At 46.2% G+C, this 16,217-nt stretch overlaps 1 protein-coding gene across 1 annotated transcript in view; it reads right to left on the bottom strand.

The window, feature by feature from the left end:
- LOC137373934 (kunitz-type protease inhibitor 1-like) overlaps positions 1-14,910 on the bottom strand; it is a 58,619-nt gene extending 43,709 nt beyond the window's left edge. Inside the window, exon 1 of the mRNA XM_068039583.1 lies at positions 14,329-14,910. Within this exon, the coding sequence (XP_067895684.1) occupies positions 14,329-14,755 (427 nt within the window). The 5' untranslated portion in view covers positions 14,756-14,910. The remainder of the gene's footprint in view (positions 1-14,328) is intronic.
- Positions 14,911-16,217: the final 1,307 nt, after the last annotated feature.

Genomic DNA, 16,217 nt, shown 5'->3' with positions numbered 1-16,217 from the left:
GATCTCAGTCAGCTTCACTCAACTAAATATTTAATTTCAAATATCCTTCACCAGTATAGGGGGAAGATCTTAATAATCACCATAACAACTCAAACAAAGTGCTTATAAATTGAGCACTTTTCATACTCTTTCCCAGAGGCATAATCTTTCATCCCATCATCATCATCTACTTTAAGCATTTGCAGCACTAAGCAAGGGTATCTCTGAAGCATAAACAAGCATGGCTGCCCTTATCGCAAGTGGGCATTTACTACAATGGAGATGTCGCCATGTCACACACTTCAAAAGATAGTTAGAATGAAAGCTCTCAACTGTATGTCACACGGCATATCTCCCTTTCATTGGCAATGGATGTAACATTAAACCAAGGCCCCGTTTCCACTCTCAGGTAAATGCAGTAGATACCACTGTTATCCCGGTGTCCTAACCAATATTTATCCTTCAACCAACAACACAAACAATGATCTGGTCATTATCACATTGCTGTTTATGGGAGCTTGCTGTGCAAAAATAGGTCGGTGCTAATTCACTGCAACAGTGACTACACATCAGAAGTATTTGGACTTTGGACACCCTGAGTTTTGTGAAAGATGCCAGAGTTTATTCCTTTTGTTTTAATAAGTTCCATCTGACAGCTGAATCTCTCTTCCAACCCTTTCCAAATGGTTACTGTTCCCAAAAGGCATATGTAAAACAATGGAAAGTTGGCCCAGGGTGTGTTACTGGCCTCTGTGCTGCCCTCCACTATTTCCTTTCTGCCACCTACTCCTCATCATACCCCAAACCCCGTGACTCCCACTGCTATAAATAGAGGTGGGGGGAGTGGGAAGGGAGGAATTTGGCTCCGGACTGTATGGCTCTCCAAGGCTGTTGATTTCGTCAGTAGAAAAATACCCTCATCCACAGTAATGCTACAATTAGATTGGTCAGGGTGGGGGGGGGGGGGGGAGATGGCGGTGGTGGAGGTAGTTACATGCAGAATGATGGAGAAAAACAGTAGCCACATGGGGCATGTTCTATCGGGACATATTACCTGGCTGCCCTGAACCCCTGTCTCTGAAGGTAATGCTCTCCAGTCATTCACTCCACATTCTTAGCAGCCTGAAAGTACTTAATTTTAATACTGTCTTATGTCATTGGAACAGGTTCTGAGTAATGAATGGGTATATTTCCATACCACACCCTCAAGTTGGCATGACAACAAGGCTACTTTAAATAAAAGGTGAATGAGAAAACACTCTGTCCAACATTCTCGCTAGGGCAGCACAATTTCAACAACAAATGAAAACTTCCGTTTATACAGTGACTTTACATAGTAAAACGTCCAGAAACACTTCACAGTGGCGACTATTAAACACAGAGATACTAGGACAGGTGACCCAAAGATTTGTCAAAGGAGCATCTTAAAAGTGGGAGAGGAGAAGATAGGTTTAGGGAGGGAATTCAGAGCTTAGGGCCGAGTCAGCTGAAGCCATGGCCACCAATGGGGTAGTGATGGAAATGGGGGATGTGCAAGAGGCCAGAGTTGGAGGAGGGCAGAGATCTCGTAGGGTTGGGTTGTAGGAGGATATGAAAATAGGGAGGGCGAGGCCATGGAGGAACTTGAACACAAGGATCAGATTTTTAAATTTAAGAGGTTGCCAGACAAGGAGCCAGTGGAGGTCAGCGAGCACGGGGGTGACGGGTGAACAGGACTTGATGCACGTTAGAATACGGGCATCAGGATTTTGGATGATTCACACAATTACTTGGTGTGGTTAACCACCCTGTGTCAGTAACCTCCTGTAAAAGCGGCAAGATGGACGACAAGGCGGACTGCTTTTCATCGGTGTTTGTTGAGGGAGGAATGTTCGTCAGGGCACTGGAGAGAAGTTCCACTGTTCTTCATTGATTCGTGCCCAAAGAATCACAGACATCCATCTCAATCACCAAGACATCCTGGCCAAGACAGGGCACCTCCCACAGTGCTTCTGACTCCAAGGTGAGAGTGCTATTTTATCTAACCCTATCTGCATATCATACTATTCCTTTTGCCCTTGTACTTCGCTAATGCCACCTTAGATGCTTCTATGCAATTCACTTCAACTACTCCATGTGGTCGCCACTTCCATATTCTCATGACTTTGAGTAAAAAAGCTTCTTCCAAATTCCTTATTGGGTTTGTTAGTGTCCATCTTATATTTACGGACCCTAGTTTTGGATTCTCCCACAAGTGGCAATCTCGTCTCAATGTCTAACCCGCAAAACTCAGATAATTTTTAAGACCTCTATCAGGTCACCTCTCAAGACTTCTCACTTCTGGTATCCTCCATGCACAAAAAAAGCTTGCACTTGCTTTTTTGCGAGGAATGAACTAAGCACCAGCTCCAATCTTTCCTGATTGAATCAGAGCTGAGGTGATCACGTCGCCTAACAACGGAGTCCGAAAAAAAAAAATCCGAGTTTGGCTCCAAATACTTTACAGATGAAGACCCGACAACAGGACAAGTATTGCAATAACAAAGTGATGCTGGGCCAGAGGACAGCGCAACTTTTGTGGTGTAACTGAAGTGAACATTTCTGAAAGCTAGCGGACGGGTACAATAAATAATTAAAAAGGCCAATAGAATGTTGGCCGTTATCTCAAGGGGGTTGGAATATAAAGGGGTGGAAATTATGCTATAGTTGTATAAGCTCTGGTTAGACCCCATCTGGAGTACTGTGTTCCATTCTAGGTATCATTCCTCAGGAAAGATATATTGGCCTGGAAGGAGTGCAGCACAGATTCACCAAGGCTAAAAGAGTTAAAGTTATGAGTACAGGTTGCATAAACTGAGCTTGTATTCTCTGGTCTATCGGAAGATTAAGAGGTGATATAATGAAGGTGTTTAAGATGATTATAGGAGCTGAAAAGGTAGATAGAGAGAAACCATTTCCCGAGGTGGAAGAGCCCAGAAGAAAAGGGCTTTAAAATTAAAGCTAGGTTATTCAGGGCTGATGTCAGGAAGCTCTTCTTCATACAAAGGGCAGTGGAAATCTGGAACTCTCTCCTCCAAAAAGCTGTTGAGGCTGGAGGGCGGCCAGGCAGGAGGAGGTGAGGGGTGGTGCAGTGTTGGGAGGCATCAATAGAAAATTTCAAAGCTGAGATTGATGGATTTTTATCAGGCAAGGTTATTAATGATTAAGGAACCAAGGTATTTAAATAAAATTGAAGAACAGATTGGCCACAATCTAATTGAATGACGGAACAGGCTCTAGGGGCTACTCTTGCTCTTCCCTATAATATCTGGTCCTGTAGCCTACTGGGTCTTCGCATTTCAACAAATTTAACCTTCCTAAATGCTGCTTGATATCAGCACCCTACTTTTAAACAGAAGCAGACATTCGCCAAACTCCAAAAACCCTTTGTGCCGCCATCACTTTTGCCCAGAGTCGTTCAGAATTATTTATGCTGCTGTTTCAGAAATCAAGATTGACCTGCCATTTCATTTTGACAGCCATACTCCTTTAAATATTCCACCATTCTGCCTCAAGGCCTCCATTTTGAAGTTAGAAAGCAATATTGGTTCAGAGGCTGATCATGCCATAGCTGGTCTGAAGAGTGGTTTTTGGCCACTTAGATTGACGGACCTCAAGGCAACGTTGTGTTAAAGACTTCACCAGGACTTTTGCATAAAAACTTGAATTTATGTCGTGCCAGTAACATAATAAAACATTCCAAGGTGTTTCACAGGAGTGTGGCCAATCACAATTTGGCACCGAGCCACAAAAGGAAATATTAGGTCAGATGACCAAACGTTTGGTCAAAGAGGTAGATTTTAAGGAGTGTCTTAAAGGGGCAAAGAGAGTTAGGAAGGGAATTCTAGAGTTTGGGATCTCAGCAGCAGAAGGGACAGCTGCCAAAGGCGGAGCAATGAAAATCAGTGATACTCCGTGGCCAGAATTGGAGAAACGCCGAGTTCTCAGAGAGTCGTTGGACTAGAGGACGTTACAGAGATGGGGAAGGATGAGGTCACGGAGGGATCTGAAAACAAGGGTGAGAATTTTAAATTTGAGATGTCATTGGGCCAGGGGCCAATGTAGGTCACTGAGCATTACAACTAATATTCAATTCTCTCACATATCTACCAAAAGCACACACATCCTAGAAAAAGCGAGTCTGAAGGTGTGAGTGAACGACACTCATTCTAATGATAGTATTATGACCTTACATTCTATCAACTTGCAATTTGAGTGCATCTTTTACTGAGATGGGTTTCCCTCAAGTCCAGGACAAAGCTGTGTACTTAATTCCTGGAATGCAGCTGTGGGTTGGATTTCAAGTCTGACCCAACCATTAATTACTTGAATAAAAGAAGGATTTAGTAACAGGTCTTGTAAGGATCTTTGTTTATTAAGTGGAACTAGATCTATAATTTAGAGTGCATCCCTTGATATCAGAGGCGTCAGGATCAGAAAACATATGGAAATGATGGCAGGAAAAGATCAACTGATCCATCAAGCTTGTCCCACCACTTCCTACCTCCAAAATGGGGCACCGCAAACTACTGCCTGGACTCTCAAGTTCTTTAAGGCTCACGTGCCCATTGATATATTTTGTTCTTATTAAAAGCACTGTTAATTTTTTTTTAAAAACAGAGAGAACATTTAATAACAGCTTTATACAATAAAAACACATTTATACAGACCCTTTCACACTGCGGCGCAGTGGTTAGCACCGCAGCCTCACAGCTCCAGCGACCCGGGTTCAATTCTGGGTACTGCCTGTGTGGAGTTTGCAAGTTCTCCCTGCGTCTGCGTGGGTTTCCTCCGGGTGCTCCGGTTTCCTCCCACATGCCAAAAGACTTGCAGGTTGATAGGTAAATTGACCATTATAAATTGCCCCTAGTATAGGTAGGTGGTAGGGAAATATAGGGACAGGTGGGGATGTGGTAGGAATATGGAATTAGTGTACGATTAGTATAAATGGGTGGTTGATGGTCGGCATAGACTCGGTGGGCCGAAGGGCCTGTTTCAGTGCTGTATCTCTAACCTAAACTAAACATAACCCCAGGACATCCCAAAGAGCTTTATAGGCAACGAAGTACCTTCGATGTGCAGTCACCGTTGTAACGTAGGAAACACAGCAGCCAATTTGCACACAGCAAGCTCCCACAAAAGCAATGTGGTAATAACCAGATAATCTCGTTCAGTGAGGTTGGTTGAGGGATGAATATTGGCTAGGGCACCAGGCAGAACTCCCCTGGAAGTTTCTTGGGTTCTCAAGACATTTGAAGACAGAACTCAACGATACTTGGGAAATAGAGAAGGCCATTTGCACCCAATAAGCTTGCTCCCTAAGTTGTCCCCCAATTTCTGATTTGGGAATGCACCATGTGTGCAAGATTCTGACAGGTTTGGATAGGATAGAGAAAAACGATGTTCCTATTATCTGATGGCACAAGGATTAGGGGACACAGATTTAAGGTTTTGGGCAAGAGATGCAGGGGGGGATGTGAGGAAGAACTTTTTTTTTTTACACAGCAGGTGGTAATGACCTGGAACTCGTTGCCTATGAGGGTGGTGGAAGTGGAGACGATGAATGATTTCAAAGAGATTGGATGGGCAATTGAGGGAAATAAACTCACAGGGCTACGCAGATAGAGGCAGGGAATGGGACTGATTGGATTGCACTGCAGAGAGCTAGCATGGACTCAATGGACAGAATGGCCTCCTTCTGTGCCATTCTGACTATGTGGTGTATTAAGCAATGCAGATCGTAAGGAGGAAAGAAAAATTTGCAATAAAAATACAAAATTCTGAAAACACTCAGCAGGTCTGGCAGAGAAACAAAGTTAATGTTTCAGGTCAGAAACCTTTTGTCAGAACTGTGAGTTCTTGGGGATGTAACAGGTTTGTAGCAAGCACAGAGGCAGGGAAAGGTATTTGGCGGGGGGGGGGCGGAGGTGGAATAAAATACATCTGAAGGCAGGGGAGATTGACTGACAGAAGAGATGATGTTGCAAGGAAAACTAGATGGCAATGGGACAAGTAAAGAAACAAAAGATATGCCTAGAGATGGTGCAAAAGGGAATAGCAGAATCATCACCAACAGGTGCGCCAAAACCAAAATGGGAGCACTGGTTATAGAATCATAGAAAGATACAGCACTGAAACAGGCCCTTCGGCCCACCGGGTCTGTGCCGACCATCAACCACCCATTTATACTAATCCTACATTAATCCCATATTCCCACCACCTACCTACACTAGAGGCAATTTACAATGGCCAATTTACCTATCAACCTGCAAGTCTTTGGCGGTGGGAGGAAACAGGAGCACCCGGCGGAAACCCACGCGGTCGCAGGGAGAACTTGCAAACTCCACACGGGCAATACCTAGAACTGAACCCGGGTCGCCGGAGCTGTGAGGCTGCGGTGCTAATCACTGCGCCACTGTGCCGCCCAAATTTACACCATTAGACACTCTTGTTAATATCTACTTAACTGGCCAGCAATGGAATACTATTGAAATACATGCTATAGCAGCAATGAATTCAAAAAGAAACATGTCCTAACAATTACCCAACTGTTTGCAGGATGTGATGCCACTGTTGTTTACAGTCTTTTAGTCTTCATTTCTACACTTGCAAGATTGTCATGGTAACATTATGATATCATGCTATCTAACCAATCTTCCAGTTCCTCCTCAGGGTTAAGCTTCTTAACTGTTTCGGCTGCTTGTGAATTTGTACTGTCTGTCATGTCGGCACCAGACGAGTCAGCTGAAGTATTAGCTGTTCCAGGGTCACAGAGAACTTCTACATCCTGAGCTCCCTTTAAGAAAATATCATTACTTTTGCTAAACAGGCATTTCTAATTGAAGTAAAAAATCCAGCTCCTCGTCTAGCTTCTCTGGTGGTTGCTGAGATGCAGGAGGAGCACTCTCAGGTGCTTGTGTTACAGGGTTGAGCATGGGGCTGAAGGTATTTTTGCCTGGATCCTCAGGCACAGAGTTGACTGGGATGTTGTCCACAGCTGTTGCTTGTGCTCTAAACTGGCTACATTTGCTTAGGCCATCATGCATACTCATCATTCTCATCTGTGGTAGTTCTGCAGGAGATCTGAAATTGTTGAGCTGAAGGCTGTGAAGTGCCTATCTGAAAGAAGGTCCCCCAGCTTCCATTCAGCTTCATTAGAACAGTGTAGGGGACCGAGGACAGAACGGTCAGAGTGGCAGGGAGGGAGGGGGGCAGAGAATTAAAATGACAAGCGCCTGGAAGTTCTGGTTGTGGTCTCAACTCCACTTTCCTGCCTGTCTCCCCCCATAACACTTGAATCCTCGAGTGTCTGCAGTCTTGAGTGGTAAGGAGGCAAAAGGGCAGGTTTTGCATCTCCTGCACTTGCGTGGGAAGGGAGGGAGTGTTGGGGGTGGTTGAGGAGTGGACCAGGGTGTCATGGAGAGAGCAGTCCCTTTATAATGCTGGGAGGGGAGGGGAAAAGAAAGACTCGTGTTTACTGTCAGCCTGAATCCAGGAACGCAGCACCTTTTGGCTCAGGAAAGATTGCTACCCAATGAGCTACAGCTGACAGCTAAAATTTGAACAGTGTCTAAATGGAGTGAGACAGTGTTTGCTCAGGCACCTATTAACTTTGGTGCCCAGTCTCGGGAGAGCTTCTCCCCATAATCTCGAGACTGATGCGGGGAAGCCTGGTGGAAATCACAAAGCACACAAATCCCAATGGCAGCTTGGGAGAGCTATAAAAGAGCCGGTTTCCAATCGTACACGACATTGGAGGTTGCGCCATTGGCAATCGAGAGTTTCAACAGCGAGAGAACGCAGCTAATCATTCAAAGCTCAGAGGGAACATCAGCATAGGCTGCGGGAATTCCTCAGTGACTCAACCGGCTAGTGAATCAGAAAATTACAGGAAGAGCTCACATTCAATTTAGGCATTGTGGTGCCTGAGGCAAGGAGCCAGGTTCAGGGGAGGGAGATGGAGGAAACTGGGGACTAAATGAGAGAAAAAAAAGGAGAGCAAGACACAGAGACTTAAGGAGGGGGAAGGGGGGCAGGGGGAGGAAAGGAAGAATTTGACAGAAACAACAACTTGTACGCCTATAACGCCTTTACTGCAATAAAACATTCCAAGGTGCTTTACAGAGGCATTATAAAACAAAATATGATACCGAGCCATGTGTGGAGATATTAGGTCAGATGACCAAAAGCTTGGTCAAAGAGGTATATTTTAAGAAGTGTCTTAAAAGGAGGAAAGTAGAGAGACGGAAAGGTGTAGGGATGGAATTCCAGAGCTTCAGGCCCAGGCAGCTGAAGGTATGGCCACCAGCGGCGGAGGGATTAAAATCGGGAATGCTCAAGAGGCTGGAATTAAAGGAGTGCAGATATCGTGGAAGGTTGTGGGGCTGGAAGCGATTACAGAGATAGGGAGGGGCGAGGCCATGGAGGGATTCGAAAACAAGGTTGGAGAATTTTTAAATCGAGGCGTTGCTCAACCGGGATCCAGTTTAGGTCAGCGAGCATAGGGGCAACGGGTGAATGACATTTGATGCAAGTTAGGACACGGGCACCAGAGCTTTGGAGGACCTCAAGTTTATGGAGGGTAGAATGTGGGAGGTCGACCAGGACTGCATTGGAATAATGAAGTCTCGAGGTAACAAAGGCATGAAGGAGGGTTTCAGCAGCAGAAGAGTTGAAGAAGGGGCAGAGACTGGAGATGTCACGGAGGTGCAAATAGACAGTCTTAGTGATGGCACGGATGTGTGGTTGAAAGCTCATTTTGGGGTCACAAATTTTGTGAACAGGTAAGAGAAAGTATTGGCGTCTTTTACTCATCATCAAACACAGAGACATGGTCCCTTCTTTCTACTCCCCATGTATCAGAAGGGAAGGTATCTCCACTCTGTGCTTTGGCCCAATTATCCCCAGCACTCTCACCACACCTCACCTAAAAACCATAGGCCCTCTGCGTACTATTCCACAGGAAAGCAACAAATTGCATTTATATAGCACCTTTAATGTAGTAAAATGTCCCAATGTCCTTCACAGGAGCATCTGCAAAATAAATTTGACACTGGGCCACATAAAGAGATATTAGGGCAGATGAGGTAGGTTTTAAGCAACGTCTTAAAAGGAGGATATTGGTATTGAGGTGGAGAGGTTTAGGAGAGAAATTCCAGTACTTAGGGCCTAGACAGCCAAAGCACAGCCACCAATGGAGATGCCCAAGAAGCCAGAATCGGAGGATTGTAGGGCTGGAGAAGATTATACAGATAGGGAAAGGGTGAGGGAGGGTTTTGAAAACAAAGATGAGGATTTTAAGATCGAGAAATTGCCGGATCTGGAGCCTATGTAAGTCAGTAAGGGATTCAAACACGGAGTTGCGGGAAATAAAAGGATTTGGGGTTGGTGGAATGGGAGACAACTCTGGCGGGATCAGGTCAAGTCACAAACAGAAAAAAAAAGGCTCTGTACAGTTTCTTTATACATAGCTTCAGCCGGGCAAAATATTGTAAATTTAAAATGGGCTTTTGCTAGCTGCAATCTCAAAATACAGGTCAAGTACAGTTCAAGCCAAACATTGTATCGCTAGTTAAACGAGGCCCCACCTGCCCTCTTAGATGGATATAAAAGACCCTACAACGCTGTTTCAAAGAAGAGGAGAGATATCCCCAGTGTCCTGGCCAATATTTATCCCACAAACAACATCCCTAAAACAGAGAAGCAGAGTTAACGTTTCGGGTCAGTGACCCTTCTTCGGAACTATGGTCACTGACCCGAAACGTTAACTCTGCTTCGCTTTTCACAGATGCTGCCAGACCTGCTGAGTGGTTCCAGCATTTCTTGTTTTTATTTCAGATTTCCAGCATCCGCAGTATTTTGCTTTTATCCCTAAAACAGATTATCTGATCACGTCTCACTTTTTTGGGGCCTTGCTCCTCTTCAAGTGTATTTCATTGGCTGTAAAGAGCTTAGAGATGGCCTGAGGTCATGAAAGGCGCTATAAAAATGCAAGTCTTTCTTTCTACTCCTTTTTCCCTCATGTACTTATGTAGCAGTCCCTTACAGGCTATTCACCTCAATGACATCATGTGGTAGAGTGATATTCCAATCAATCTCTGGGCAAAGAAGTTTCTCCTGAATTGTTCCTTGGATCTGTTAATGACTATCTTATATTTATGGTCCCCAGTTTTGGTCTCACCTATAAGTGGAAACATTTTCTCTACCTCTACCCTATCAAGCCCCTTCATAATTTTAATGTCCTCGAACACGCCATCTCTCTCAGTCTTCTTTCTTCTAAAGAAAAGAGTTCCAGCCTGTGCAATATATTTTGTACATTCTCAGTTCTGGTTTCACTCTTGTGAATCATTTTTTGCAAATACTGCAGAGCCTCTTCATCCTTTATTGCAATATGAAAACCAGAACTGAGCACATACTCTTAAGTATGGTGTAACCAAGGTTCTATACAAGTTTAACATAAATATTCTGCTTTTTAATTCTATTCCTCTAGAATTATACATTGCTATTTGAATATGGGCTTCTTCACCACTATGATTTTTAAAAATCATTCTCAGGATATGGGCATCGCTGGTAAGGCCAGCATTTTTTTCAGGTTGTTTTTCTTCAGGTTTGCACTTGCTGCTGTTCAATATAATCTGTACTAATGCTTTGTCTTTCAACACACCATTAACATATTGTTTGCCTGTTCTCCGTGACCTTTTGGTCAGCTATGTGGCCTGGTCCAATCTGCACCTTCTCCTTTGTTATCTCTTGCCCCACCCCCACCTCGCTTGTTTATAATCTGTGACTTTTCTAATATTTGTCAGTTCCGAAGAAGGGTCACTGACCCGAAACGTTAACTCTGCTTCTCTTTCCACAGATGCTGCCAGACCTGCTGAGTGAATCCAGCATTTCTTGTTTTTGTTTCAGATTTCCAGCATCCGCAGTATTTTGCTTTTATTTATTGCCCATCCCTTGTTGCACTGAGCAGATGAACTGTTGGCTGCAGTTTGATATAACTGAGTATGTAATGCCAGGTTACATCTGCATCTCCTTAGCCCAGACATGCCAAAATGAATTATAACCATATAATAGCTAACCAGACCAAACTATCCATTAACTCCTGCTGGAAGTGCATGTATGTGCATGCTGGGGGAAGAATAGGATTTGACTTTTTATTTTACATCATTCATGGGATGTGGGCGTCGCTGGCTAGGACTGCATTTACTGCCCATGAGAAGGTGGTGATGGGCCGCCTTCTTGAACCGCTACAGTCCATGTGGGGTAGGTACACCCACAGTGCTGTTAGGAAGGGAGTTCCAGGATTTTGACCCAGTGACTTGGAAGGGAACTTGCAGGTGGTTATGTTCCCATGCAATTGCGGCCCCTGTCCTTCTAGGTGGTAGAGGTCACGGGTTTGGAAGGTGCTGTCTAAAGAGCCTTGGTGCATTGCCGCAGTGCATCTTGTAGATGGTACACAGTGCTGCCACTGTGCGTCGGTGGTGGGGGGAGTGAATGTTTGTGGATGGTGTGCCAATCAAGCAGGCTGCTCTGTCCTGGATGGTGTCGAGCTTCTTGAGTGTTGTTGGAGCTGCACCCATCCAGGCAAGTGGAGGGTACTCCATCACTCTCCTGACTTGTGCCTTGTAGATGGTGGACAGGCTTTGGGGAGTCAGGACATGAGTTACTCACCTCAGGATTCCTAGCCTCTGACCTGCTCTTGTAGCCACAGTATTTATGTGGCTGGACCAGTTCAGTTTCTGGTCAATGGTAACCCCCCAGGATGTTGATAGCGGGGGATTCAGCAATCATAATGCCTTCACAGTCAAATAGTTTGCCAATACTTGCCACCATGATCAAAGTAACTGGAGGGCTTCCATAACCATGGAATAATTTTATTTTATTTTTATTTATTTAGAGATACAGCACTGAAACAGGCCCTTCGGCCCACCGGGTCTGTGCCGACCAACAACCACCCATTCATACTAACCCTACAGTAATCTCATATTCCCTACCACCTACCTACACTAGGGGCAATTTACAACAGCCAATTTACCTATCACCTGCAAGTCTTTGGCTGTGGGAGGAAACCGACACGGTCACAGGGAGAACTTGCAAACTCCGCACAGTCAGTAACCAGAATCGAACGCGGGTCCCTGGAGCGGTGAGGCTGCGGTGCTAACCACTGCGCCACTGTGCCGCCCATAACATAACATAACTCAAGTCAGTGCATTCTGAAAGACCAGAAAAGTTAACAAAAAAAATGAAATGAATCATTACATAACTTCCTGGGTGATTAATATGACACTGACTCACACTGAGATGAGTGAGGCCATACGTTAGAATATTGCTACAAGATTAGAAGCATGCAGTTTCGTGGGAATCAGGCAGGAAGTGCAACCAGACACAAAAACAGTGAAAATGTACTGGAGGAATTTTCACCACAGAGCAATCACACAAGGAAGAAGGTAGAAACCAAAATGACTGCAGCAAGACACAAATTATACAGGAATGGTAATGGACTCACAGGATCTTTGTAGGACCCAGATTCATGAATCATTTCAGCTAGAGTTCTGAATTTCTGAAATGATTCCACAAAAAAAAGTCAGGCTTCAGCATATGATCTATGCTGACATTGTTATCCCTCCACTCGCATCAACATTGTGGGATCTTGCTGTGCACAAACTGGCTACCACATTTCCCACAAGAGTGACTACATTAAAAAATACTTCAATAATTGTAAAGCTCTTTGGGACACCCTGAAGATGCAAAAGGCACAAGAGAAAGTTCTAATAAGCTGTGATTATTCAGTAATCATTTGATTTGCAAGCTGGAAATGTTATCAATATATCACCTCAACACGCTTGGTTCTTCCACTCTGCTCTTGGAGCTTTGCACTCAGACTGAGGTGCAGTTCCACAAAGACCAGCAGCACCCTTAGTAACTGGCCAACTAACCATTATTCATCAGTCCAAACATCAGTGCCCGAGAGACAATCCACTCAAGGGTAAAAACACTACAGTTTCCTTCATGCATCTGGTGCAAGTCAATGGGACGGTGCGGATATGGTTCAAGCGCAAAAGCAAAAATGTAGGATAAACACATTAAGAAATGAGTATCAGCTGTGCCTCAGTGTAAAGCGTGGCTACCCGACCCGGACCCGACCCCAACCAGACCTGACGACATGTGTCGGGTTCGGGTCGGGTCTCTCTTCCGGGTCCAGCATTCAGGCTCGGCTCGGCTCAGGCTGGACGTGAACCGTGCTGCCTTGCTCCGGGAAGTAATCTTCAAATTAACATTCAGGACGTCAAAGCGGGAAACGTGCACTCCGGACTCCATACTCTGCAGTGAAGCCTGGCTACCTGACCAAACCCAACTACGTGTCGGGTCGGGCATTTAAAAAAATTAAAGAATTCGGGCCCAGGTCGGCTGTTGTCAGGTCGGGCCTAGGTCAGGTTTTAATTTCATACCCGAGCCAGGCTTTACCTCAGTGGGTTGTACTCTCAGCTGTGAGTCAGAAGGACATTGGTTCAAGTCCCACACTAGAGACTTGAGCACAAAATCCAGTCCTTTTGAATGTGACATTAAAAACCATGGCTATGTCGGTCTGCCATCTCAGGTGGGCATAAAAGAACCCATACTATTGTTTCAAAAACAGTAGGGGAGCTCTCCCTGATATCCTGGCCAATATTTAGCCCTCAACGAACATCACTAAAAACAGATTATCTGGTCATCATCACATTGGTGTTTATGGGAGCTTACTATGAGCAAGATGGCCGACAGAGTTCTCCACATTACAACAGAGATTACGCTTCAAAAATGACTGTAAATCCTGAGCTTGTGAAAAGTCCAATAGGAATGCAAGTTTGTTCTTTCTTTTCTAGGTCTGAGGTTGTTGAATTTTAGAGAGGGGGGGGGGGCGAGACAACAATATCATCTGGAAGACTGTCCTTCGCGAGGGACACAATTGCCTGTTTTTCACAGGACATTCGACAGGTTCAGAAAACTAACATTGTACTCGAGAGCCTCCAACCGAAGCGAAAGTAGGATTTCCATTTGCCCAGATTACCCAGTCAGGACACAATGAACTTGGCCACAGGCCGGCAAGGATGTCAAGTATTTATTGGGACGCCACCAACATTTAACCCAATGATACGTTGGATATCAACAAACTGAAAGTACCAGCAGTGAAGAAGGTGCAAAGGTGGGTGAAGAGCTTGGAGGGCAGGGAGGGGCAAGGAGCACAGCAGGGGGAAAGGGTGAGGGACGGTGGCAATTATCTGCCCCCCTGGGGTAAAGGGAAAGCGGGGAGGGTGTGGATGGAGAGAAGGGGGGGTTGAAGGAGTCCATTACCTGCACCGGGTTCCCTGGGCTTGAGGTAAGCCTGGTAGACGGTGTCCAGGATGAAGTTGCTGAAGCCTTCCCTCCTGAAGAACTTGCAGACGTACACCTGGTTGTAGAGGCAGTTGAAGAGGAAGCAGCCACTGACCACCCTCAGCATGGGATCGCCCTGTGCCTGGGGGATGTGGTCCTCCAGCAGCACCACGTTGCAGCGGCTGCTGCGGCAGCACATCCGCACGCAGTCGCGGGCACGGCTGACATTGGGAGCGGCCAGGAAGGTGGCTCCGGCCGCCACCGAGTCGTCCGTGTCCAGCACGAAGTCGTCGCGGCCCAGGGTGTAGCCGCTCAGGCACTGGCTGGGCTCGGTGCCCCGGCTCCCCTGCAGCAGGTGGAGGAGGCAGGGCAGGAGGGCGAGAAGCGCCGGGCGCTGAGAGCACATTATCGCGGCTGTGAAGCTGGGCTCCCGAGGGCTGAAACTGAACGGGGCGCTGGCTGCACGGCACCAGGTGAATGCGGAAGCTGGCTCAGCCTGTGTGCTCCACACCCAGCCAGAGAGATAGGCAAACACTGCTCACCTGCACAACAGGAAATGCAATCCAACCCCTGCAACAACAGGCTGCTCAAAAATCCAGCAGTCATCATCATACTGGACTAGTTACAGCTCCAGTGGCTGGAGTTCAAATCCCACCAAGGCAGCTGGGGAATTTAAAGTTCAGCTAATTAAGATGGAGGTGTTTTTCTTTTCAAGGTGAGTCTCAGTCAAACCCATCTGAAGACCTGCAGGTGACTCCGGCCCCACGGGCAACATGGCTGAATCTTCACTGCCCTCTGAGGTGGCCGAGCCAGCCGCTCAGCTGCGCCAAACCGCCTACAGCTACGTTGAATACGAACGAGCCTGGCGTTCACCCAGGCACCGGAAGCGACAAAGGCGCACCCGACCCAGTCGGTCTCCAACATCGATCACCAGCATCTGGGGGCTTCCTGCCAAAATTGGCAGAGCTGCCATACTTGTCGAATCACACCGTGCCGCCAATGTCTCAGAATCTTCCACCACCGCCACCCTGGTGGCACAGTGGTATACAGTCGGGATGGAGGTGCCCTGCCCTGGGAGTCCTCAACATTGACACCCCCATCAAGTCTCATGGCATCAAGTCAAGTATCGGCAAGGAAACCCCCCACGACTCATGAATCAGCCCTCCTCCATGTGGAACACCACTTAGAAGAAGTGCTGAGGGTAACAAGCAAGGGCACAGGATGTACTATGGGTGGGGAACTTCAATGTCCATCACCAAGAGTGGCTGGGTAGTGGAAAAACCTACTTGACCTCACGCTCATCACCTATCCGTCACAGATGCATCTGTCCATGATAATACCAGTAGGATTATGTCTCTGCCACATCCTCCAGATTCAATGAGAGGAACATCGAATAAACCCTAGTGTCCTTTTTGAACCCAGATCCACAAGCATTGCTCCTGCAACTCAGATGTACAGGCCAATGAGTCCACATGGTTAAAAATTGTCTCCCCCACTAGGTGCTGTTCTCACAACTCTCAAATAGCCAATGTTCCAGGGGAGGACAAAGAAAACACTTCAAAGACACTCTGAAGCTCTCATTGAAGCGCAGCTGCATTGCCCTTAACAACTGGGAGGAGCTTACTACCGGTCACTGAGTGGTGACAACTTGTCCACCAAGCTGGATCACGCTTCACGTCCCAACTCCTTAATGATGAGGCAGAGCGATAGAGAAGGAACAAAAAGGAAGTAAATCCTGCCCTCCGGATTGCATTGCCTCCTGGGATGTCCTGCTCCAAGTACCTCTGATCTGCGGGTCAAAAATCAGTTTGCTCATTCACGTAATGACCCATGGCAGAAAATCGCAACCCTGAGTAGACGATGTCCTT

This window comes from Heterodontus francisci, chromosome 9, assembly GCF_036365525.1.
Source record: "Heterodontus francisci isolate sHetFra1 chromosome 9, sHetFra1.hap1, whole genome shotgun sequence".
Classification (NCBI taxonomy): domain Eukaryota; kingdom Metazoa; phylum Chordata; class Chondrichthyes; order Heterodontiformes; family Heterodontidae; genus Heterodontus; species Heterodontus francisci.
Note: the sequence above shows the minus strand (reverse complement) of the source record. Positions and strands in the feature narration are given on the sequence as shown.